The sequence below is a fragment of the Chelonoidis abingdonii genome, chromosome 1, assembly GCF_003597395.2.
Source record: "Chelonoidis abingdonii isolate Lonesome George chromosome 1, CheloAbing_2.0, whole genome shotgun sequence".
Classification (NCBI taxonomy): Eukaryota; Metazoa; Chordata; order Testudines; family Testudinidae; genus Chelonoidis; species Chelonoidis abingdonii.
The window spans coordinates 327,592,714-327,619,547 of NC_133769.1; the positions used below are offsets into that span (position 1 = coordinate 327,592,714).

The following is a 26,834-nucleotide window of genomic DNA, read 5'->3' on the forward strand; positions in this document are numbered from 1 at the left end:
AGAATCTTATAATTTTACATACAATGTTGCCACGCATATTTTACCAGGACAATAATGATCAGCACATTGTGAATTTTCAAATGATACCTCACCAGGCATACTTCGTAAAAAAATCCATTATAGTTTTGTAAAAGGGTGAATGTAGGGATACAGAATGTCACACTGCCTAAATTTCCTAGGTGCCTATCTTTCTAATGATAAAGTGCCATAGGTACCTAAAAACCTGTCAACTCCAGAATATCTCAGGTCACTCAACTGAAATCTGGGACACCTGGGTTCAGTTTGCTGCTCCACTTCAGGGAGAGAGGGAAGGAGAGGGCGATTTGAATATCTCTTACATCCTGGGTTAGTGCTCTAACCACTGGGCTAGAGTTGCAAGTTTTAAAGGAAAGTACTCTCTTCTCCTCTGGCATTTTGTACAAGGCCCAATCTATCAGCCAGCCTCTGAGCATGCCTTCTGGATCAGGCTGTGCAGGTGAGAGAGGGTAATGTCTAGATGAGGATCCCACTGGAACTTATAGGTGTGAACTGGGTCAGCCAACCTTGTGCATGCTCAACAGCAGATTTTTAGGCACTTAAGGACTTTATCAGCAGAAATTTAGGCACTCAGGGACTTTAGATGCCTACAGATTTAGGTGGGCAGGGATTTTGAGGGTATACATTTTGGATTTAAGTGCCTAAAGTGGCAGGAAGACACTTAAACCCCTTTGTAGATCTAGCCCTAAGGCCTTTTGAGGGATTGGGTTTAGAAACTGCATGTAGAAAGCCCAGGTAGCTTTTTATTTTAAACAGCATTCTTGATCCTGAACCTACATGTTGTATAGAACCTGAGAGACAGGTTCTGCCAGGCAGATGTGGAGAGTTCCTAGTTTTTGCCAGTAGAAATGCAGCACTTTTTCACAAAGCTGGGAGGGAACATATACTTACTGGTTTTGTTGGTGCTGCATATTTTTTCCACAATGCTCTATTTCATGTTCTTCAATATCCTTATGAAATATGCTATGTGCCTCCAACACCCTCGTTTAAAAAATTGGACTGTTCATTAGGATGTATAGATTTGTGTATATAACAGAATAGAATATAAAATATTTAACTATGCAAAACTGAAGTACTTATTTTTACTCCATTTAAATGTACATTAAACCAACAGTTTCTTATTTGCTGTTGGTTTTTACCACTGTACTTATCATAAATAATTTAACTGTTAGCAGTGAACAGTTTTTATTGGATGATTCTAACTCTTTTTTTCTATTTGTAAATGGTCCATTAGTAGACTAGTTTTCACAAATTTGTTCATCCACTGATAAGAGTGACAAGCTGGGTGAGGTAATATCTTTTATTGGACCAACTTCTGTCGGTGAGAGAGACAAGCTTTCGAGCTATACGGAACTCTTCTTCGGGTCTGTGTAACCTGGAAAGCTGGTCTCTCAGCAACAGCAGTTCGTCCAAAAAAATTTATTACCTCACCCACCTTGTCTCTCTCATCTGGGACCAACAGGGTTACAACAATACTGAAAATACTGCTTAGAGTGACATTTGTTTAGAGTCACTTTTTCTAACCATGTTCTGGTTCACCTACGTGGGAGCCCATTAAAAAGTGTATCATAGAGCGTTATCTTTTTGTGAAAATATACTTAGGAAGATTTGCAGAGCACAGGTTGTTATTCAATAATTTTCAATGATCACAAGTTTGTTTGTTTACGTATGTGTCTCTCCACAATTTGTTTTCTGTACAGGAAAGTCACTTGGATGTGGGGCATTTGGAAAAGTGGTAGAGGCAGCTGCTTTTGGAATTAAAAATTCCCCCACGTGCAGAATAGTTGCTGTGAAAATGCTGAAAGGTATTCTGCTGCAGGGCTGTGTTGGAACATATACTGCACTGGTTACCCCCTCCCCCCACTCCCCTGCCTTGTTCTGCATGTCATTCAAAAGCAAGAGTTTATTCTGAACGCCCACAAAGGCTGTATAGCTCACGTTTCAGTTTAGATCAGATTTTTCAAGCTAAATGGTGAGCCCTTAAAATGAAACAGGAAGTTCTAGTGAAAGTGCTGATGAAATGTCATGTGGGCCGGGGTTTCAGAAACACTCCGCAGCCGGTTGCTGCTGCGTCTAAGCATGTTTAAAAATCTGGCCCCCAATAGTGTAAGCACGAGAAAAAATAGAAAGGGAAGAATGGTTTGGGGGCTACAGTCTATCCTAAGAACACACAGCCCGTGGTACGATTAGTGGTTTCATAGAGTTTAAGGTCAGAAGAGACCCTCATATCATCTAATCTGACTTCCTGAATAACACAGGCCATGAAATTACGCCCAATTACCCCTATATCAAGCCCGATAACATAGACTCGTCGATTTTAAGGTCAGAAGCGACCATCATGATCATCTAGTCCGACCTCCTACACATCGCAGGCCACAGAACATACTGAGAGATAGAGAATCTACCACTCCTTTTGGTAGTTTGTTCCAATGGTTAATCACCTTCCCGGTTAGAAATGTGTGCCTTATTTCTCCTTTTAACTCAGCTTACAGCCACTGCTTTTTGTTATGCCTTTCTCAGCTCCATTTATGAGCCCTTTAGCACTCAGTACTTGCTCCTTGTGAAGGTCATTACCTGCTAATCAAGTTGCCTCTCAATCTTCTTTTTAAAAAGCCAAAGAGAGTGATCTCTTTATGCCTCTCACTGTCAGGCATTTTCTCCAGCCCCTAAATGATGTTTGGAGAGCTTTTCTGCACTCTCTTCAATTTCTCAGTTTAATTTTAAAAATGTGGACACCCAAACAGTGCACAGTCTCACCAATGCTGCACAGAGGTAAAATCACCTACCTACTCCCACTCTCATTTATATTTTTAAGGCCTGCATTATCTCTTTTTGCCACAGCACAGCACTGGAACACATGTTGAGTTGTTTGTCTGCTGTGACCTTAAGATCCTTTTCAGAATCAGTTTTCCAGGATACAGTCCACCAGTTCTGTAGGTCTGGCCTGCATTCCTAGTTCCTAGATGCAAAACTTTGCATTTGCTTGTATTAAAACACATTTTATTTGAATGGGCCTCTCTTACCAAGTGATCCAGGTCACTTCGGTGGACCTCCCGGCGACAGGCAGAGTGCCCCCCCCATGGCATGCCACGCTGCTTGGGGCAGCGAAATGTCTAGAGCTGCCCCTGATTGGCCTCCGGGCGCTATTCCACAGTGCACCATTGTGACAGCTCTGGACAGCAATCTGAACTCGGATGCACTGGCCAGGTAGACAGGAAGAGCCCCGCAAACTTTTAAATTTCATTTCCTGTTTGCCCAGCATGGAGTGCTGATCAGCATGGACTGTATGGGAGATACTGGATCTGATCGCTTTATGGGGAGACAAATCTGTTCTATCAGGTCCGCTTCCAGAAGACAAAATGCCAAGCATTTGAAAAAAATTCCCGGCTTGATAGACAGATACCCCCCCCCCCCCCCCCCCCCTTTGACGGCCCCAGCAGTGGATCAACACAATGCTCATACAAGCGTAACGCGAAAGCCACGACAATGCGATGGTCATGGAGGAGGCGCCGAGGGGGGATGAGGACTCCGAGCATCCCACAGTCCCCAGTCCGAAGAAGCATTGCATTCTGACTGAGCTCCCAGTCCTGAAAGAGTCAAAACATTGTCCGGTGGTCAGGGTATACTCGTACAATTACCCTTCTCGCGCCCCCGGAAAAAGGGAAAAAATCATTTTCCACCTGTTTTCATGTTGCATCGTATGTTCTACTGATGCTCTGGTTAGACCGTGCTGCGAGCGCTGAACGAGACCAGGCCTCCCCATTACCTTTCTTTCCTGAATGGCGGCCAGTTTACAAAGGCTTGGAAACTTTCCTCATCATCCGTGAGTTGCTCCTGGATAGGCCTCGGTGAGGTCTCAGCCGGAGGCACTGGGTAAAAATGTCCTTTCATATGTTGAATGACTGAGTCATTCCCTGTCTTTAGTTATATCTCCTGGAGAGGGGATGGACGATGTCAGCAGGCTCGTAACCGGTCTTTCATCATAGCAGCTGGAGGCTCAGCTCTCACCCCCCTACCCTTTCATGTCTAATGTTTGCCGATTCATGTACTAGCCTGGAATTCCTAGCGCTGGGGCTGCCTCCCCTCATTTCTATCTCACTAAAAGTCAGTGTTCTTATTCTGCATCTTATATTCTTCATCTCACATGGGGGGGCACTGCATGTAGCCGGAGGGTTGAGGAGGAAGGGAGCATCGTATGAGTGGGTTGTTGCAGGAGCACCTCCTAGGAATGGCTGCAGCTAGTCATTTCTTGTATATCTGGGTGCTTCGCTGAACCGGAACCGGCTGTGCTTTCTTTCTCTAAGTAGACTTGCCCTATTCTCGGCAGACATGACTCTATTTTTAGACAACATAAGAAGGAATGACCTGGCAAGTCTTCCCATTTTTGTCCCATTGCGCCCCCGGCCGACTCCACCTCAGCGAGGCAGCCATTGGGCACCATTAACAGCCTGCAGATGGTTACAAGAGGACTGGTAACCCATTCATTCACCAATTTCAAAGCAGCAGATGGTGCATAGGCTGGTAACATCTTGCTGCATCTTGCAGCCAACATTGAATGCGTGCTGCCGTAGACACGGCATGATACCGGTCTGTCAGCTCGCCTCCAGTACACATTACGTGACAGTGACAAAAGGCTAAACGGACTCCATGGTTGCCATGTTATGGCATCTGCCAGGGCAATCCAGGGAAAGAGGGTGCGAAATGATTATCTGCCGTTGCTTTCACGAAGGATTGAGTGATGACATTTACCCAGAATCACCCGCGACACTGTTTTTGCCCCATCATGCATTGGGATCTCAACCCAGAATTACAATGGGCGGGGGAGACTGCGGGAACTATGGGATAGCTATGGGATAGCTACCCACAGTGCAACACTCTGGAAATTGACACTAGCCTCGGTACATGGACGCACACCTCCGAATTAATGTGCTTAGTGTGGCCACGTGCGCTCGATTTTATGCAATCTGTTTTAAAAAACAGGTTTCTGTAAAATCAGAATAATCCTGTAGTGTAGACATACCCTTAGTAACAGAATGGATTGGCCAGAATGTATGTGCTTGAAGATCTAAGAATAGTCATGGATAGTCCATGGCTTTAGGTATAGCACTTAGGATTCTTGTGAAACACTGATTTTTCAGCTCCATAAAGTCAGACGGGGATTTGGGAGAAGATATCTGTAGCATACCCATATCTGTCTGTCTATATGGCCTCAGCCCAGTAGTATCTGAGCACCTCACACTCATGGATGTTATCCTCAGCACCGCTGTGATGGAAGGCAGTGCTATCCCCATTTCACAAAGTGGGAACCTGAGGCACAAGGTGAATTCAATGATTTGCTGGAGATCACACAGGAAGTCTGTTTTTGAGCCAAGTGCTGATCCCAAGTCCCTTAAGCTGAGTCTACAGACCATCCATCCTACCCCTACACAACACCAGCTGACCCAGCACACTGTTAAATATAACACTGGGAAGAAGTTAGCAGTGACTAATTCTTTATGGGTCTCACTGCAATTAAAAGGCTGCGTGGCAGGGAGAGGTAGAAAAGAGAACACAAATACATGGAAGTGTATCCAGGGATGACAATTATTTCATGTGTAAAACCTGGACAATCGGTAGGTAGTGGCATAGATCCCAAAATGAAACTGTCTTTATACACTGGCATTATTTTGTGTTCACAGAAGGAGCCACAGCAAGTGAATACAAAGCACTGATGACTGAGCTGAAAATCCTGATACACATTGGGCATCATCTTAATATTGTAAACCTGCTAGGAGCTTGCACAAAAAATGGTGGTAAAAGAATTTGTACTGTGCTAAACGTGGACTGAGATATTCTCGGGATAATAGTCTTTTGACTGTGTCGGTTTTGTAATGTTGTGCCAGGGGCCAGCTGTTGGCTTGTTCTGTCAGTTTCACGTGGATGAGCTCTGTCCACCCTCAGCTAACAAAAGAAGTAAGATTTACCCAAATAACTGCTGGCCCCTTCCCCTTTTTTACACATTCCTTTTGGTCTTAGTATTTAAAGCCTTGAATATAGGAGCATCCTAAATAAAGGACCACTTGGTGCCCTAAGCCCAGCAATTGAGATCAGCAGGACTAGAAGTGCTGACTAGATTAAGTATCATCTAGGAGGGACAAGAGGCAGGGGGGTTCAGAAATGGCAACTGACTCTGAATTTTCATTCTTGAGATATACTGATACAGAGGGTATGTCTACACTGCAATTAAAAACTCATGGCTGGCCCGTGCCAGCTGACCTGGGTTAAGGGGCTGTTTAATTGTGGTGTAGACGTTTGGGATTGGGCTGGAGCCCGGGTTCTAGAACCCTAAAAGGTAGGAGGGTCCCAGAGCTCAAGCTGCAGCATGAAACATCTACATTGCAGCTAAACCCCTTAGCCTGAGCCTCACAAGCCCAAGTCAGCTGGCTTGGGCCAGCCACAAGTGTCTAATTGCAGTGTAGACATAGTGTAAGTGGCCAGTAGATGAGAAATCATTCCTTCTGTATACATCACCCTATTTTGTTTTAGTAGAGATGTGCTGGGGCTGCAAAATTTTAATGAGAACCCAAACTTTTCCAGCATCCAGGGTTTTGTGTTGGCCCATCCCTAATTTTCAGCACCGTTATTTTGTGAAGGTGTCCAGAGTCCTTGAGGCATGGATTCCTCTACATTAAAATGTATTGCTAATTGTTGAGCTGGGAACTAGGGATAGTTGGGTGCAGGAGAGATTTCACTGTTCCTCAGAACTCATTTCTTATATCTTATTCCATGCCACTGAAAATGTTCTTGACTTCTGCTTAGGGCCTCTGATGGTGATTGTTGAATACTGCAAATACGGAAATTTATCAAACTACCTGAAAAGCAAGAGGAATTTTTTCTTTCCCAACAAGGTAAAGAAGCAGATGCTTTGTGTTTCAATGAGTGTCCTCCCTCTCTGCAAGCAAGATCATTCAGACTGGGCAATGGGTGGGTTTAGAGCTTTGGTTTATGGAACAGAAGCATAGGACAAGCAGCGTGACCCCCTGATATCAGTGCTGTCTGGAACATGCAAGAGATGAGACTAGGAAAGTTTTCAAAGGTTTAAACCTATTTTTTTTAATGCAAGAAGAATACAAACATCAGGAATAAAAGATTGTGGATCCCTTGTGCCTCCACACCACACTCCCTGCAGTGGAATCTGCTGGTTTCACTCAGTTTAGTGGGTTCTTTCTTTGTCACAACCAAAGGGCCCAATAGTGCCAACCTTATTTGTGTTGGTGTGCACTTAATTACATGAGTAGTCCAATACCAGCCGTTCTTGAGACCCTGCTTGCCTATGTGAGCATCACACCCACAGAGGGAAGAGGAAGATTTCAGTAACAGATCACAGATGAGACTATTTCATTGGCTGAACTGATTTCATTCATCCAGCTCCTGCAACTTTGACACAGTATCTCTTACTCCCTCTTTTTGTTTAAAGGATGCCTTGCTGCAAGTAGAACAGATGAAGGAGAAAAAAGATATTGAGCTGGTGGAAAGCAAAAAACAAAGGTTGACTAGTGTCACCAGCAGCGAGAGCTTAGCAAGCTCCGGATTTCAGGAAGATAAAAGCCTGAGTGATGTGGAGGAGGAAGAGGAGGGTAGGTATTAATTCCTTCCTGTTCCTATACAGTCTGTGATATTTTTACAATGTACTCTGCATCTCTGAACATTTTTCCTCATTTATCACCCTAATAAACATCCGTGGGAGATGCTCACAGCGTCATGTCCAAAAGCTAGAAGTTTAAAAAAAAAAGATTATTTACTGGGTTACTAAATCTGACAGGAAAGTGTGTGACTGTTTCTTCTTAACTGTCTTTATCTTTGGGAAAAATGCTGGAGTAACAGAGTATAAAGCAAATACTATTTTTGTTGTTGGTGATAGTGGTTTGATGTCCACGCACCACTCTACTAAAAGTGAACCTACTGGGTAACAGTGGCAGTTAGAAAAAATACCGTATTAACTTAATATGTGTTAAATTGCTTCCAGATTCTGACGACTTTTACAAATGGCCCCTCACTATGGAAGATCTGATTTCTTACAGTTTTCAGGTGGCTAGAGGCATGGAGTTCTTGTCATCCAGAAAGGTCAGTGTTACCCTTTTGGATATTCCTCTCCAGCAGAATCAGCCTCAGGAGAGGTGAAATGATGTCTATATTTTACTGACACCTTTCCTTGGCAGAACTCCCAAAGGAAGGGTGGCTTCCTTCTTGATGTTCTAAATATAAGCATGTGTTTATTCAAGTTTCATACTATAAACACAGGATTAAGTTGGAAGACTGTGGTTGAAGCTGATTCATTCAGAGAATTTTTTTTTCAAGATATATTAACCACGGAGCACAAAACTGTTTAATGCCTACCTTGGTAATATGTAACAGATTAAAAGGTCATGACTTTTTGGTCTGGAAAAATGTTTGTTTGTGAAGAACTGCCCATTGTTTATGGTAACTTCATATAAACTTTTGTCAACTTCCTTAAGAAAATATTAATATGATCTTTCGAATAATAATAATTTAAAAAAAGGGAAACGGAAAGATTCAGGAAATTTGTGGGTAGGATTAAGGAAATGCAGTTTGATTGTTCAACTGTTTTATTATAGTGTATTCATCGTGATCTGGCAGCCAGAAATGTCCTTTTATCTGAGAACAATGTAGTGAAGATCTGTGATTTTGGCCTTGCAAGAGATATTTATAAGAATCCCGATTATGTGAGAAAAGGAGATGTAAGTCAACATTTGTTTTTTTTTGTCCAGTTGTTCATAATGTAGCATTTTAAACTGTTCATTGACATGGTGTGTAAATGTTTACATTCCCTGCACTTAAAAGGGTCTGAAAGCTATCGTAGATTTTCTGTGAAGATGAGCAATCCAGATGTGTTGTATATACAGTGACTGTTTGCTTCCTTAAAAACAATGCTCGGAAATGCTGACCATTTCATAGCTCTGGTCTTTTAATAGTTTATATGTTGGCATTTGTTTCTTGGCTAGCCTGGCCAAGTAAGCCAGTCAAAGTGAGCTGCCTTCTTGAAAGCAATCAGTTATGCCAAAAGGAGTCCGTGTCCCTCAGAGTACATGCACAGGGTCAAATTCCACTCTTAGTGACATTGGGGTAGATTTAGCATAACTGCACTGAAGTCGATGGAGTTGCACCAGGAGTAAATTTGGCCTCCCACCTGTAAAATCAGGCTGAGTGTCTCCCTCTACCGGGGCTGGGAGGCTTGCTCCCAGCTGCAGTGTAGACATACCCAATATGGCCCTGATCATACAGTGAAAACTGTGCAGGCAAACTGTGCCTGTGCATATTGAAGTGAATGGAGCTTGATGTGGGTTCTGGGATCCACCCATGTGGTTCTCTTGGCAGAATCAAGACTTATCTTACCTACCTTCCAGGAGTTAACGTTTGTAAATTGCTTTAAAGACTTAGAGTACTAAATGGGCACCAAGAATTATTGTTTGAATAACTGAAAATGTCTCCCTATTAAAATGTAACAGGTTTCTCAGTTAAAAAAATTTCACACCACATAAAGTAGATGGAAAATTCATTGGATTTTAAATAGAAAAAAAATACCTGGCAAAATAGAGAATAAAATGTTGTGGGTGATTGAGTTCTCATTGTATTCTTGGCGTCTGTAAAACAATACAATAAAATCCTGCTCTGGTGTTAACTATTCACATGGCAACATATTTTTATATCATCTTTGGTTGAATTTTGTATCCACTAAAAATAATTATCTGGCTTGTCCATTTTGTTACAGGCACGACTTCCCCTCAAGTGGATGGCTCCAGAATCCATATTTGATAAGATCTACAATACGAAAAGTGATGTGTGGTCTTATGGGGTATTGCTGTGGGAAATATTTTCCTTGGGTAGGTTTAAATGTATATTATGGAAATTAGAGAATTAACAGTTAGGGTCTAATCCATAGCCCATTTAAATCAGTGAAAAAATGTCCACTGACTTCAACTGACCTTGGCTCAGTCCTTTGATCCTAGGTACATATGATTTATGTTGTGTGTGTAGCTGTATGTTCAATTTCATGGCGAACCACATGAGACCAATGAACAGCCACAGGCGGCCAATGTAGCTGCACAAGGAGCATTTTAGCTATCTAAAACCCAAAAGGGACACATACAGGAAATGGAAGGAGGGGCATGTCACTAAGGAAGTGAACATGGGAATAGCACGAGTATGTAGGAACAAAATCAGGAAAGCCCAGGCAAGGAATGAATTGCAGCTGGCCAGGAATGTTAGAGACAACATGAAGGGGCTTTACAAATGTCAGATCATAAGGAAAGATCAGGGATGGTGTGGGTCTACTGCTCAGTAGAGAAGGTGAACTGGTAACTGAAGGTGATAAGAAGATAGAGCTGCTCAATGCTGACTTTGCTTCAGTATTCACACACAAAATAACATGTGACTGAATGACTAGTGAAGTTATCACAGACAATGAAGGGGAAGGGATATAGATCAGGATAAGTAAAGAACATGTCACAGATCTTCTGACCAATCTGAGTGAATATAAGTCAGCAGGGCCTGATGCTATTCACCCCAGGGTGGTGAAGAAATTAACTGAAGAAATTTCAGAGCCACTGGCAATAATATTTGCAAACTCATGGATGACTGGAGAAGGGCTAACATAGTGCCCATCTTTAAAAAGAGGGAAATGAAAGAGCTGGGAAAAGAGATCAGTCAGCCTGACTTTGATACCTGGGAAGCTACCAGAGCAAGGTATAAAATATTCAATTTGCAAATACCTGGAAGATAAAGGGGTGACCACTAGCAGCCAGCATGGATTTTCAAAGAACAGATCATGCCAAACCAGCTTGATTTCCTTCTTTGACAAGGTAACTAGTTTGGTGGATAGGTGGAATGCTGTGGACATGACATACCTAGACTTCAGCAAGGCTTTTGACATAGTCCCACATTACATTCTCATAAGCAGGCTGGAGTAGTGTGGGCTCAGTAGAACTACCATTAGGTGGATTCATAATTGATTAAACAACCGCAAACAAAATAACTATTAATGGACATGTCAGATTGGAAGGAGATCTCAAATTGGGTTCCACAGGGTTCTGTTCTGGGTCCAGTGTTATTTAACATCTGTAGTAATGATCTAAATGTAGGAATAGACAGCATACAGTCAAATTTGCAGATGACACAAAGCTAGGGGGGTTGCAAACACTTTGAGGTTACAGCTAAAATTCAGAGGGATTTTGATAAATTGGAGAACTGACCTATAGACAACAAAATGAAATTCAACAAAAACAAAGGTAAGCTACTCTTAGGGGAAAAAAACCAAAAGCACAAATACAGAATGGGGGATAACTGGAGGGCAGCAGCACTACTGAGTAGGATCAGGGAGTTGTGGTGGATCACAATCTCAACATGAGTCTCCAATGCAATGCTGTTTCAAAAAAAGCAAATGCAGTTTTGGGTTGCATTAACAGAGGTATAGCATGCAAGTCACGGGAGGTGATAGTACCACTCTACTCGGTGCTGATTAGACCTCAACTAGAGTACTGAGTCCAATTTTGGTCACCAATGTATAGAAAGGATGTAGAGAAACTGGAAGGGATCCAGAGGTGAGTGACAAAAATGATCAAAGAGATGGAATGCAAGCCATATGAGCAAAGGCTGAAGGAACTGGGTATGTTAATTTGGAAAAAAAGAGGTTAAGGGGGGAACATTATAGCGGTCTTCAAATACTTAAAAGGCTGCCATAAAAAAAATGGAGAAAAAAATATTTTCTCTTGCCACAGAGAGCAGAACAAGAGGCAATGGATTCAAGCTACAGTTTAGCAAATTTAGATTAAACCTCAGGAAAAACTTCCTAACTGTAAGAACAGTAAGACAATGGAACAGACTGCCTACGGAGGTTGTGGAAGCTCCTTCACTGGAGGTTTCCAAAAGGAGGCTGGCTAGCCATCTGTCCTGGATAGTTTACATACAACAGATCCAGTATCTTAGCAGGGGGTTAGACTAGATGACCCTTGTGGTCCCTTCTAACACTATGGTTCTATGTTTCTAATTGAAATGTGAAGATACATACTTTGTAAGACCTCCAATAGATAATTGAATCTTGGTGCCAGGTTACAAATTACAACTAGATAACCAAAGTATTTGAACAGTTTCTCCTTTATTTAGCCTCCAAGACCACAGCTCAGAATTCCCCTATAGGTACGTCTATGGAATGAATGATAGCCCATCTTAGAACCTGGATCTACAGCCTTGAGCTCACGGGACTCCACTAAAAATAGCTGTGTAGATGTTGTGGCTTGGTCTCCCGAGGCTTCAGATTCTGAGTTCCAAACCAACCCACAATGTCTCCCCAGCTATTTGTAGTGCAGTAACCCAAGCCCTGCAAGGTCAAGTCTGGTGAGCTGGGCTCCGAGACTCACTGGCGCTCACTACAAAGACATGCCCTATAAGATGACAGTTGATCCACTGAGGCAAATGCAGCCTGACTAGTTTCAGGTGCTTTGTTTGAAAGGGAAACACAGAATCCTAGACTGCAGACTTGACAGAAAAGTAAAGTCAATGTTTGAACATTTCATTTTAATATGTAATTACCCCTGGGTCTGTGCATATAAGGCAAGCAGGATTTGACCCTCGGTGTAACTCTTAGGGCCTAATCTTGTAGCCTTTTCTCCAAGAGAATGGAGACTGAAGTCAGAGACTATGAATGCAAGTGAACTCTGCAGCGCTGATCCTTTGCTATGCATGTAATATTCCTATAGGACATAACCCTGATCCTGCTGAAGTCATTAGGAGTGTGTAATTGACTTCACTGAGTGTAGGATTTGGCTCTATATGATTTAGAATCCCCTAATTGGTTTTGAGTTTTCCTTTGAGAGCAAATAAAAACCTAGTCAAAACCAAAAATGCCCCAATAAACAGAACCTCTTTAATTTCACTGTGTTGAGATGTGCTTAAAATGACACCTTCTATTTCCACTCTTTGAAAAATCTACCAGCCACAATTACCCTTCAGCAACAAAATGCTATCACTTCACCGTTCACAGCTGCTTCCTACTTACACTGGCAGGCGCAGATGAATGAACATTGAAACAGATGCTGTGGAACGAACTAGAGCGCAGAATCTGAAATAAAAACCCTGTGTGAGGCAATGTTTTTTTAAGTGCAAACTGTAGGCTGCAGAATCAATAGTGAAAGGGAAACAATGGCATTCAGAAAAGAAGAATCTTAACTGGATCCAACACAGAGACTGACACAACAGTAGAGGAAACAGTCCCAGGCAGTCCCTCATCCAGTCATGGACTAGTTTGAATACACGTTGTTGGCAGTGCTGCCAACTCTGGTGGTTTTATGGCAATGTTTGGTGTTTCTCTCAAAGCCCCAGCTCCTGGACTCAAGTAATTATTTGAGACCTCAGCTTTCTTTTTTTTTAAAAGTAAGTTTCAAAGTCTTCTTGGTTGTGGAGAAAAGCTTGAATGACCCAAGTGCACCCTAAATACTCTCAGAAACCAAAAGGCAAAGAACCCAAATGTTGCTGTATTTTTTTTTTAAATCACAATTCATAAATCAATGTCTTGATTTTTTAAGCTGACTCATGCTGTGTGAACATTTGGAGTTGGTGAGACTGTGTCTATTAGAATTTAGAGCAGTATTTGTATGTATTGAGGAATCTAACAGTTCTTAGATATGAAGAGAAAATACATTGCATTTCCTTTTATTGAGTATCTATTTTAAAACTGAATTGCTCGTTTCCTTTAAATCCAGTCAAGCACTGCTAATACTCATGGACCTGATCCTGCAAGAGCCTCAAAGACCCAGACCCTCAAAGATATTTAGCCTCCTCACTTCTATTAGTGTCAACAGTTTGGGACATTGATTTCAATGGAAGCAAAGATTCTAAAGTACCTTTGAGGATCTGGGCCTAAATGCCTGTAACTTGGGTTGGCATCCATGGGAGTTGAAGGCACTTGGTGACTTACAAGATCAGGCCCCTTGACTATGTGGTATAACACTAGAACTGAACGTGTATAGACAATTACTCTATCTACCTCGGTCCAAGTACTGATTCATACACTGTTACCTTTAGGTGCTTCTCCTTACCCAGGAGTGCAAATAGATGAGGACTTCTGCAGCAGATTAAAAGAAGGCACCAGGATGCGGGCTCCAGAATATGCAACATCAGAAATGTGAGTTTACTTTTCCTATATGCAGAGCCATGCAAATCTGTGGATATCCATTTTATATCCATCCAAGTTTGATAATTATTAACATATCTGCTTGAGAAGCACGATACAAGTGCCAAGTATTATCATTTTATTAACTTGGGCAGTAGCAGTTCAAGCATCGCCCCAGCTTTTCTGGAGACCACCTCTAACAGTAAGGGAAGGTGAAAGGGTCTCCAGGCTTTTTTAGTCCTTGGCCTATCTGTGATTTTCAACAGTTTTGCCAACTGTGCAGACAACAATCCATTAGGAATTGGACTAAAAGTGATGACTCATTTTACATAGCCACCAAATTGGTCATCAAATGACAGCAACTTTAAGTCTCTGCCTTGCTGGGTAGATGACCTAGAGATGAAAGGCTCCATACACTGTTACTAATCACTTGTGCCTTTCCGAGCCCTGATTTCATCTCAGATAACGATGAGAAATGCTTTCAATAGATACTACAATTGACATTTAGAGAACAGAGTCCTATCAGAGCACGTGGCCTTTAAACAAATACTCTGCACTTGTATCTGATGAATGAATAATACGAGAAGTCACAACATACTAGGCCTTTAAAAAAAAACTTTGATCATGTCAGTTCTGGATGAATCACAGAAATTAGGATGCATTTTCATTCTGCACGTCTGTCGTTTGGGGAAAGCACAGACATCAGGAGTATTGTGTCGTCCCTCTGCAAAAGGAAATAGAATGAAGGTTTTTATGGTGCGTTGTCCACATCCCACATACTGAGATCATCAACAGAACTCTAAATAGCAACAGTTACAAAAAATGGCAGAAGGCGGAGTAAAAGGATACACACTAGACTTAATCCTCTCTGGAAGTGTAACCTACTGGCTAATTTTATTATCCTACTGACACTTAAGAACTTTTTTGTTGTTTCAAATATTTTATTGCAGGAAGGAAAACTAGACTTGACCAATACAAGGAAGTGAGATATTCATATGAGTCATCTTACGGTGCTTCCATTACCAGATAATAAATGCTCCATACCATGGTTTAAAGCTGTGCTAGGAATAAAAAAATATCTTTTAGGAGCTGTTGGTTAAACTATCCTCTGATTGCCCCCAAGGAGGAGTCTTTTTCTGAAGATTGGCTCTTTTCTTTTCAATAATCGTCCCTAGTAATGCCGGACATCTTCCTTTTTAAAATGCAGAAATCCTTCTGGCTTTTCCAGATTAATGCATTATGAGGAACAATAATTAAATCCAGTGACATGACACTACCATAAAAAACCGAGAGCTGTTTCATATGCCCCGATGAGGAACATATTGTGCGTTACCATAAAATGTACTCATTTTGTTTTTATTTTCCCAGGTATCAAATCATGTTGGACTGTTGGCTTGGGAACCCCAATGAACGACCAAGATTTTCTGAACTGGTGGAAAGGTTAGGGGACCTGCTTCAAGCAAATGTGCAACAGGTACAGAACTAAATGGCATCAATATGTCACTGTACATACACTAGCTGTATCCTGGACTGTCTTTATTGTAATTAAATATATTTTTCTGGTTTTAGGATGGCAAAGACTATATCCCTTTGAATACTATATTTACAGCAGATAGCAGATTTGCATACTCAAGTCTCACCTCAATCAACTCTAATTTGAGTGAAGATATTTCAGGTCCAAAATCAAACTGTGAAAACACTGAAAATGTTGGGTAAGAGAAAAAATACAAAGATGTTTTTCTTTATATTAACTATGTAGAGGAAACGTCTCCTCAGGCATGGTTTGGATTAGGATGAGAAAACAATTAAAAATCTCCCTGAACTTTCTGCCATCTCCATGACCTGACTCAAAACTTTACTTTTTTTTAATAAGATCACCCTTAATTGCTCTCTTCCTCTATGCATTCCGATATGGCATCTGGTCCTTCCCTGCCTCTGCGTGAATCTTGCACTCTCTCTGTATAACCCTCCAATAGGTGCCCCACTACATTCCTTCCCATCACCATCTGCCACTGATTTGAAATTCTACATGCTCTAGAGTATGCAGTGCATTCTGGGGTAGTTAACCTCCACATTATCAGTTGTGGATGAGGGCCAGCAGAGGCTGCTAGAGCTTCTGAGCTCAGTAATGAAATCTTCAAAGCTAAGGAAGTGATATATGGATATGGTCAGAGAGGTATCTATCGGTAGATTATGGGGAGGGGAGAGATGATAAAAGATCTAGTGAAGAGGGAAAGGGGGAAGCCTTCCTACATGGCCACTGAATCACAAGTTACTGAGTGTTTACATACAGTGGGTTTCATGTGTAAACCATTTAGCTGTCAAACAAGTTAATACCTTTTAAAATATTAAAATGAAAGAACAGTCCCTATTTATGCACAACTCATTTTATTGCATAGCTGCTGAGGTTTCCTAAAAAACCCCCTCTTGATATCTGTCTTCTGCTTGTTTGTTGAATAGATACATAAACACCTTCAAAATGAAACTACCCCAGAGGGTAAATACCTTTGAAGTGCTTTCGCCCAAGGATACCTTTGTATTTGATGTAAGTGATACTCAGCCCAAGTACAATGAACAGTTTTTCTTTATTCATATATTTACATTTAATTTTTTGTAAAAGGGGCATTTAGTTTGTCCATGTGTCTTGGCAGTGCAGCATTATCTGCTCTTAGAAGTTAGGTTGTTTATAAACAATATTGTAATAGGTGAAGATCTGAAGAAATCAAAATGAAAAGCAGAATGGACCACTGAGTTCCATAACAAGGGCTACAATCACCTTCTCCTTTGATACGAAGGTGTAGTCAACAGAGACTAGAGAATCTGGCGTCCTATGTTCCATCTTCATCTGAGCAGCCTGACCACACAGAGTGGGATTTCTAGTTTTGTGGTTGCACTTCTGTATCAGTAAAGAAAAGAGCAACTGAATTCTATTCCATTTTAGGCAAACTTGCTAGGAGCCTGGTAAGCTGGCAATGTGTCTCTCTATGAGGCAATGTTTGCCTACCCTCCTCCCTAAATCATTGGGCCTTGTGGAGTTGTAGAGAGGGAGATGAGAGATGAGTGAATGAAGAGTATGTATATGAATTAAACTAAACCTTTGAAATGTTTAGGGGATGGACTGAGGTTTAGCTCCGCGCTCAGGTTTGCCATATCAATTCCCCCATCCCTGCTGCTGCTGTCCCTTGGACTGGCCGCATGGGTGGCTTACCAACATGTTGGATTGCTGGAAACAGAGCTGGACGCTTCTGTAACGATGCTGGTTCTGGCGGGACCCAACTGAGAGTGCCAATTTAGGACAAATTGCTTAAACAAGGCAGTTACAGCCCAAGGCTGGGATTTTTCCACCTCTAAGGCAAACCAAACCAGCCAGACAAAGAGAACTTTGGTCTCACCCCACTGGCTAACCACAAGTCACACAAGCAATTACTTTAGACAATCCAGTTTCCCAGTATCACCACCAGTGCCATTCATTATGGGGACGGATGGTTATGAAAACCAATGCCCCTGTTAAAGAAAAAGTTTCTCCCTATCCCAAAGGACCAAGCCCCAGACCCAGGTCAATATACAAATCAGATCTTACCCAGAAATCATGCTGTTGCCAATTCTTTAGGATCTAAAATCTAAAGGTTTATTCATAAAAGGAAAAGGATATAGATGAAAGCAAGGATTGGTTAAATAGAATCAATTACATACAGTAATGGCAAAGTTCTTGGTTCAGGCTTGTAGCAATGATAGAATAAACTGCAGGTTCAAATCAAGTCTCTGGAGTACATCCACAGCTGGAATGGATCTTTAATCCTTCGTATAAAGCTTCCGTTTGTAGCAAAGTACCTCCAGAGGTAAGAAGCAGGATTAAAGACAAAATGGAGATGAGGCATCAGCCTTTTATAGTGTTTTCCAGGTATAAGAACACTTCTTTGTTCTTACTGTGGAAAATTACAGCAAAATGGAGTCTGGAGCCACATGGGCAAGTTCCTGCATACTTTGCTGAGTTACAAAGTGTATCTGCCTTCTCTCAGTGGGTCAGTTGTATAGCTGATAGTCCTCTATGGGCCATCAAGCAGGCTAGGCAGAGCTGACACCAACTTGTCTGGGGTGTCACCCAGAAGCACAGCATAATTTTGAAATACAGACAATATAAAGCCAATACTTATAACTTTAAATACAAAAATGACAGATGCATACAGACAGCATAATCATAACCAGCAAACCATAACCTTGTCTTAGACACCCTATTTGACTCCCTTTATACAAGATTTGGTGCCACTATAGAACTTTGATTGCAACCATGTTCTGTATGGTCCCAGTTCAAATCAATAATGTGACAGCTTCATAGGTGTTTTTGTTTAAAACATTGCAGCCATGTTGGTTTCATGTGTTCATTATAGCCACACAATGGGTACCTATTTTCAAAAGTAACATAGGCACTCAGAAGCAAGCCCAGGTCTCATGGAAAATCAACTCCTAGGTTGCTTTTGAAAATTTGACCCAAGAAGAATGTGATTCTTTTAAAAATTAACTTTTTTTCATTAAACGCGTAATAGACTTTTAATCTTTTCCAGGATTATCAGGCAGACAGTGGGATGGTGCTGGCTTCAGAAGAACTGAAACACTTTACTTGGACAGAGAGCAAACAAAAGCAAATGCTTTTTGGGTCTGTGTTTCATGCCTCTTTCTTGTCCTTTACACAAACACTCACAAAAAAAAATATCAAAGAGAGTCTTGCATGTTTTTGTGCTGAATCACACTTGACAGACCAGTCTGACACTCTGTAAATCATTTTGTTGGTGATCATGCTGTGTGACTGGTTTATTTATTCAGTACCCGGGACCAGATCATCCAGGTACCTGATAGTAAATTACAAAAGTCACCTAGATGCATTTGCGCTGTCCTTATGTACTAGTTCTATATCTGATGGAGCAGGTGACCCAGGTCACTAATCCCAGACTGTGGTACATGGCTGCAGGAAACAAATTCCAAAGATCAGGGCCTTTTGCTGAGAATGACTTGCTGTTGGTTCTGGAAGTTCTCAGGAGACACCAAATGCACCCAGCAGATATTCATCTAACAATGCTTGTTTTTGCCCTTCTCTTACATGAATCAGCTAAGCATAACCCATTTAAGAGCCACAGGCTCAGGATGCTCAAGTGGCAACTTTACAATAGATGGATGTGAGGGCCTCATTTCTCTTCCTGCTTTTAAGCACTTTAATATATTGGTCACCTTCCTCTGCCTAATTCCTGACAGCTCCCTGAGAGGGCAAGGGCTGTCTATTAAATGTACTGTACTAACATGATCTAGCTCTAGACAAGGAATGTTTATTTTCTCAGTTATGGTCAGTGGTTCCTTAGTTCCAGGGCCATTATGAGACTGAAAGTCTCAGACCGGTTTCAATTCCCAGGTTAAGGCCAACTCACAGTATGGAGGCTGCCCTGACCCAAGTGATCATTCATCTTGTGCTGGCAATAAGTTACAGCCATCATGCCATCTTAATTGTGCTCGACCGGTCACACTGAAGACTGTGGTATATTGTATGGGGGATTGAGCAATTGCAGATGATAAAGTTCTTGGTCAAAATCTAAAATGATTTGCTTATAGGAAAATTTCATTGATTAGCTATATTACTTTAGCTGAATGTGTGCGTGCGTGTGTACATACACAAAGAGAATACTGAGTGGAAAGGTTTTATTGGCAAGAATTAGAATCGCTTGTGAATGCTAAAGCCAAGGGGTATGCAGGTCATCCTAATAAAGTAGCCATAAAATCTTGATAACTGAACCAATCCCTCATATGCTGTTCCCATGGATGTGTATTACGGATTTTAAAAAAACCCGTAAAGCACTCATTTTGAGATGATTTCTTGTACCCTTGCAATTGAAAAGCCATGTATGACAATACATATGGACTGTGCCAGGCTCATAGAACAAAATGACTAAAAATGACCTAAAATAGTTTTTCTTTAAACAGACATGCCATTTGTAAAGTCTGATATCTTGTGGCATTCCAGGGCAGCAGCAAGTGCTACTTGTCTCTGTGAAGCCTAGAAATTGCCCTTCTTTAATGGCATAAAGCTCTTGTTTCTAAGACTACGATTGGTGCAAGGCTGTGTATTGTCCTTCAGGACAGTGTCATTTTGCAAAAGAGAAGGGAATGTCTTGGTGGCAAATTGACTTTTTAGAAATGGTGGCTGTTAGGAGGATGTGAGAATAAGTCCTAAAGGGAGCTAGATTAGTTAACAGAGAACAGGTGAGGTGGTCAAAAGCAATTTGATGACAATTTGTAACAGTGTTATGCTGGAAGGTGTTACTAGCTGCCATCAAGCGGGTCTTCAATATATAAACAATCACAGACCTGATTAAAGCTGCTGGATGTGCTAAAATACCCCTATCCTTCAGGCTAAATGGAAGGAACAATTAAATGCCACTTTATATAGTGATAGCTGGAAACAATAGGAAGTTACTGCCCAAGGCACTGGCCCACATGGTGAATCCTGAGCAGGGCAAGCCATGTGATCTGAAGAGTTTCCCTAGGACTGGTGGTAAACACAGGAGCTAGAGGATTGGTTGCAGTGTGTGCTTGAGAGGCAGAAAATGGGGGATGAGCCAGCAGACAGCAAGAGAAATGGTCAAAACCATGGCCCTGAGAAGGCAAAGAGAGACAGAGCTCCATGGAGATCGGACTGATCAGAGGGGGCAGACGTGGAGATAAACAGCAGGTACTTTCCTTGCTTTCTGTTTCCTACTGTGTTCAGAAAATAGAACTTTGTGTATAGTCTTTGTAAATAAATAGGATTGCATCAAAGGAATATTTGATTCCATCATCAATTTCTCCTCCTAATAGCTACAACTCTGCAAGGCCTCAAATATTGGCTAACAACTCAGGTCAAAAGGGAAAACTGTAGTATCATACTATACTGGTCACATGTGTGCTGAAGGTCTTGGACTCATAAGCGCAGTAACAAAAAGAAAAAATGGAGTCCATTAGAGATATAGAAAAATAAATTCTTTTGATTTAAGACGTCCAAGGATACATGGGCATTTAGATCACAAGACTCCACTACCAGCTTCAGAAGAAATAAGTGTGCCTTTATAAAGGCCTCCCTAAGAGGTTGGAAACCTTTTAACTGGAATTCTCTAGCTCTCAAGACTCGAGCAAGCTAAAATTCCAAGCCAGAGAAAGCAGCTCACCTAAAGTAAGTTTCTAAGCTAAAATCAGCTTAGAGCCATATTAAACTCCCAAATTGGAATAAACTCCTCAGAGCTAAAACAGAGACCTTTATTGGATTAAACCTCCCAAACTAGCATGTCCCTCAGAACCAAAACAACCCCTTCCCTAGGCAAAAACCCAGCATAGCCCCAACCTCTCAGGATAGGAACACACTCGCTCTCTAGACTACTCTTCCAGAATGGAGTGAATGCCTCATCTCTGAAGGAAGATTTATAGTTCCTTAGCTCCACCCCCCTAACAGGTTCTGACCAATTAGCCCTCTTCACCTGACTCAAAATGGTGTCTGAGCACCAATGGACAGAATTTTGTGACTATTTTTTCCCCAGGTAAAAATACCTAGGGCTTTATTGTTTACAGTAAAGGTAATTAGTTGGAGGAGCTTAGTCTTGGCAGGGGTTTGTTCCAGCCCTCATGGGCTATTTCAGCTGAGGAGTTTAATGTAACTCAGAAATGTATGATAGCTTAGAAGTTACCAATGCTTATGATTTAGTGTAAGTCTTGTAATATTTGATGCTTTTCCTAATGTCCTAGACCCTGGGTCATACAGATATGCTGGAATATTTGCTTTCATTTTTTTTTTTTTGAAAAGGTAAAGAATCCTTACAATTGTAGGGAGAAGATACTTCAAAATTTAACCCTTAAAAGGTGTAAAAGCCAGAAAAAGAACTTCCTTTAGAAGTTTAGGGACATCAGGCAGTAGGGGTTCCATAGCACCTTGGGAACATGGCCCTTGGAAAGCATATGTCCTATGGCTCAAAATGTAAGAATTTGTAGAATCTTACAGGAGCTGTTGCCCCTCAGCTCCCCAAATAAGAAATGCCTTGTGCTACGTACAGAGGTTTTGATGCTTCATTTTTCTTTCAAATATCTTATTGCCTAAATACAAATTTAAAAGCTTCCTAAAAGCTCTTACCAATGCCTGGCAGGTTTCTTCCATGGGACTCTAGTGTGGTAGCTGGGAGGAGGGAGTGTATGTGTACTTAGAAACTTACCTTTTAATTCTTGAAATAACCCTGTTGAGCCCTGACCATTTAAAATAAGGTTACTGGAGGGTAAGGACACAGAATAAGAAAACCACCACTTTCCTGGGGATTGGAGGACTCAGGTGATAGGCTCAGTGTCTTACCACGCTCGTGAATGGTATCACATCAAATGCAGCCCCAGTTAAGAGTGATCAAATGTTATTCCATGATTACATGATGGCCTAAATGCAGAGCTAGTCCCATGTATTTTGATGATGTGCTTGGGAGGCACAAGTTCCCTTATGTACACAATCCTAGTCAGTCCCTACAACACCGTGCTCGCCACAGCCAATGAATGGGGCTGTTTCCTTCCATGCTGTCTCATTCAATTCACTAAAAATAATCTTAGATACTTTTTCCTCCATGCACTGAATGTGACACTGCTCTGTTTTACAGTCTGAAAGCTGCCAGCAGGAGCAAGGAGTCCGTTCTTTCTGGAATGACCAGGCTGAGTTTCTGCAATTCCAGCTGTGGCCACCTCAGTGAAGCTAGTTGGAGATTTCCTTATGGTAACATAGTGCTGGAAAAAATGAAAGTGTGCCGTTCTCCTCCTCCTGATTACAATTCACTGGGGTTTTATTCCCCCCCACCTGTTTAAGAAGTTCTGCGCAAAGATTCAGATGCGTATTTTAACCTGAACTAGCTTTTTCTAAAACACTATCAGTTCAAAAGCTTCTACCTGAAACAGCTGCAGTCTGTGTGATCTTAAAAGCTTTCTCTCTGCCCGCCCACCCCCAACCAGGCATTGACAAACTCAGATGACCTGCTTTTCTACAGAGGGCACAAAGTGTGATGTGTGCATTTAAAATTAAGTAAGGCACCAGTGCTAAGGGCCTAGCTTTCTCAAGTACTGAATCTCTGTAGCTCTCCTAACAGTTAATGGGAGTGACAGGAGCTCTGTACCTTAGATGACTGGTTCCCTAAAGTTCATGTAGAAGACCCCACTTCAGTTTCTAGTCCCTTTCAAAGGATGGGAGTCCCCCGTGGAAGCAGCATGCCCCGCCCCACAGCAAGGGTGGACTCCTGTCACTTAACATAATCCATTCTCAATTCAGATTCAGGAACAGCTTTGAGATCTGAGAACAAGAATACAATGCCACTCTCCTCAGGCAAAAAAAATCAGGGCAGTACAGTACCTTTAATGCTGAGGGAGTCAACAGTGGGCAAGAAACTGTGTGCGATCATCGAGGTTACACTGCAAGACCCATTGAAATCTGGGCCCAGTGGACTGAGCAGTAGTGAGGGGAAAGCAAGTGGGAGAAAACAAGTCTACCTGCATGGGAGTGGTAGAAAGAGTGGAGATGGGGAGAAAAGGCCCACTTCCTGGAGCTCAGGCTGTACAGCCTCTGCTTATAGAAGTTTGAGGGAAGATTAATGCCTTTATGAGCATGGCATTCTGGTAGATCAGGGCTTAGATTTAATCCATTCTTAGACCATAAGAGATCTGAAGGCCTCCCTGGACCCAGGAGTTTTTACACACACCACAAAATGCAGTTGTCAAGAATACATAGAAATGAAAAATCTGGGACTGAAATAATGAAAATTACAGATTAAATAGAAGCTTTATCAAGCTTGATGGGGCACTAGTTCAAGCAAATCTTCTTGAAAGTTGCACTTTGTCTCCCCAAGAATGTGCACTGGAAATTATTTTAACTAGAGATAATTTAAGCCAAGTTTTGTCTACACTACCTACTGGACCGTCTGACATATTGTACTGATTGCTGACTGATTCCCTTAACTAACAATATGCCAGGATGGCCAATAAGCTCTGCATGTTGCTAAATTGAACAAATGTGTATTAGATGCCTTGCAAGGGTTCCTAACCCGTAACTCACCATATAATCCTTTGGGAAGCTATGGTGACTCTTCTATACATGCACAGTTGACTTTCAAATTTACTTAACAGTATTGGTGTACAGCAGCAAAAGTATTTATGTTAGTGATTTGCACCAGACATTATATATATTGACTATGAAGAGAAACAGATAGTCTTAGTTTTAAAAGCTGTAAAGATGCTCTATCCCCCTCCATCTTTGTATGCAATATTAATGTAAAAAGGACCTTCGATAAAGCTTACCCTATTAAAGGTTGGGAGAAGGAGAAAATCCCCTTCCCTCAATTTGAGGAAAAGCAGCCATGTACAGAGCCTTAGAGTGAGATGTGTGCAGTAGGCTATTAAAGAATGCTCTGGATACACTTCAGCTGGCATCCATCCTAACTCAGGGGACCATTAATTCTAACTATGACCCATTTGCTTGGTCTCTTACTGGTGGAGCAGAATTTATCTTGATCCATACCTATGGGTGATCCACAAAATGTTTCCCCCTTTCAATCCACCCAAAATAATTATTCAGGGATAGTGCATCTTTAGAGGAGTGTGTTGCACACTGTACATTTATAAATATGCTTTTTGTGCATAAATATTTAAGAAAACTGGAATGTTAAGGTTACTTTTATATGAACTTTACTAAAAATGTCTTTGGATGTGAATAACTCACACTTACGTCTTACATTTATCTTTTTATATCAAATGTATTTTAATTGCTAAATTCAGATAATAAACAAGTTCTGAATTTTGCTTGTTTAATTAACTGAATACATGGGTCAAAGCTTCCTGGAAAAGACATCTTTTACCATTAGGCACAACAATTTAGACATCTTTGTGGAGATAGTGCCTCAGATTTGCTCACAGCTGAGTGGTCACATGGGAAGACACAGTCACTGCCTGTAGGAGTTCACAGTCTTGCAAGGCAAAAAGCAGATTTAGGGGGAGGGTGATGGACACATGCAGTGTTCCTAATGTTTTGTGTGAATAAAGTGAAATGCATTGAATACATTGACTCTGACTGATTACCTATACCTAGTTAGAGGCCCAGTGGAGCTCTCTGCTCATACAAGAATGGCAAGCTCTCTCCTTTTTCCGCCTCTCCCACAAAGCAGTGGAATCCCCTTGCATCTAGGGGAAGGGAAGGGACAATGATGGCTGCTCTTCATAGCATCATTCCTCTCTGCATGCAAGGATTCCAAGTTTCAGGCTAATGCTGATCTAACATCCCCAGTAGCGTGGTGTCCATGCATTGCTTGCCTCAGAATTCCTTTCTACAAGAACATGAAAGACCTGAATATGACTTCCTGACTGCATAGCATCCTCCACATGACATGACCTCGCATTCACTGTACATGTGAGGCCACACCTTGCATGCAAGTGTAGAATTGCATACCTTACCAAAAATGTCATGACATGCTTCTGCTTCTTCGCCCATGACTTAGTAAACCCATGTGCGGAGTGGTGGATTGGCAGCAGCCAGTGGGAGGCCATAGCAGCACAGCATAAACGGCATCCTGTGACATGGTCTGAGAAGTAGTGCTAAAGCAAATGGCAGGTCTCAAGATAGCTAGAGTTCTAAGGGTCTGATGCCTCTCCTTCTTGTTATTGGCTTCAAGTAGAGTTTCACCTCACTGCGTCTGATTCAGTTTCTGTTGAGGCTTCTCCAATTTATAGCCATATTATAGATTCAGTGGGACAGACATATAGGGAGAGAAATTGGCAGACTTCATCACCAGATGAGCTGGAACTCTGATGCAACCAGCAGGAAGTGCTGCTTCACACTCAAGCCCACCTGACTCCATTTTAATACTTCATGCTAGGTGATTATTACTGAGTTTGATATTAGGACTTGTACGTCTTAGTTAAACTTAGAGACCATTGGACCCAGGCTGCAGTGGGGAAGGGTACTTTTAGTTAGTGGGGTCACCCATTCAAGATCCTGGCTGGACACTACAAATATCTTTGGTCTTCTGCTATAGATATGGTGGTTCCTAAATACCACCTTTACTTGCATCGTTTGTCACCTTTGTATCTAGAAGATCTACCACAGATAAAACTGGAAGAAAGGCAGCTGGTTCAGAAACCATATTTTGAATGTGATAAGACATGAGGTGTCCTAATGTCATCATGATGAGAATGGAAGGAACAGTGACTTTCTTCGCTGACATAGCACAGAATTATAGACGTGTAGGGCTGGGAGGGAATATGAAGCCATCCACTTTATAACCCCATGCTGAGGCAGGACCATACCCACCTAGATTATTCCTAAAAGGTGTTTGGAAAATTTTAACAGGTTAAACAATGAGGGGGATTTCACAATCTCCTTTGGTAACTGTCAAGATTTCTTTCCCCACTTTGAACTTTAGAGTACAAAAGTGGGGACCTGCATGAACACTTCTAAGCTTAATTACTAGCTTAGATCTAGTACACTGCCACCAGCCAGAATTTAGTGTCTGGCACACTTTCTGTTCCCCCAAAAACTTCCCTGGGGAACACAGATCCAAACCCCTTGGATCTTAAAACAAGGAGAAATGAACTATCCCCCCTGCCTTCCTCC

The 26,834-nt window shown here is 41.7% G+C and overlaps 1 protein-coding gene across 1 annotated transcript in view; it reads left to right on the forward strand.

Moving 5' to 3' along the window:
• Positions 1 to 26,081, forward strand: part of FLT1 (fms related receptor tyrosine kinase 1) — a 156,871-nt gene extending 130,790 nt beyond the window's left edge. Inside the window, exons 18-30 of the mRNA XM_032765286.2 lie at positions 1,737 to 1,841; positions 5,715 to 5,828; positions 6,835 to 6,923; positions 7,493 to 7,652; positions 8,042 to 8,139; positions 8,652 to 8,774; positions 9,806 to 9,917; positions 14,113 to 14,212; positions 15,569 to 15,674; positions 15,770 to 15,912; positions 16,661 to 16,745; positions 18,763 to 18,854; positions 22,846 to 26,081. Coding sequence (XP_032621177.1) covers positions 1,737 to 1,841; positions 5,715 to 5,828; positions 6,835 to 6,923; positions 7,493 to 7,652; positions 8,042 to 8,139; positions 8,652 to 8,774; positions 9,806 to 9,917; positions 14,113 to 14,212; positions 15,569 to 15,674; positions 15,770 to 15,912; positions 16,661 to 16,745; positions 18,763 to 18,854; positions 22,846 to 23,047 — 1,529 coding nt within the window. The 3' untranslated portion in view covers positions 23,048 to 26,081. The remainder of the gene's footprint in view (positions 1 to 1,736; positions 1,842 to 5,714; positions 5,829 to 6,834; positions 6,924 to 7,492; positions 7,653 to 8,041; positions 8,140 to 8,651; positions 8,775 to 9,805; positions 9,918 to 14,112; positions 14,213 to 15,568; positions 15,675 to 15,769; positions 15,913 to 16,660; positions 16,746 to 18,762; positions 18,855 to 22,845) is intronic.
• The last annotated feature ends 753 nt before the right edge of the window (positions 26,082 to 26,834 follow it).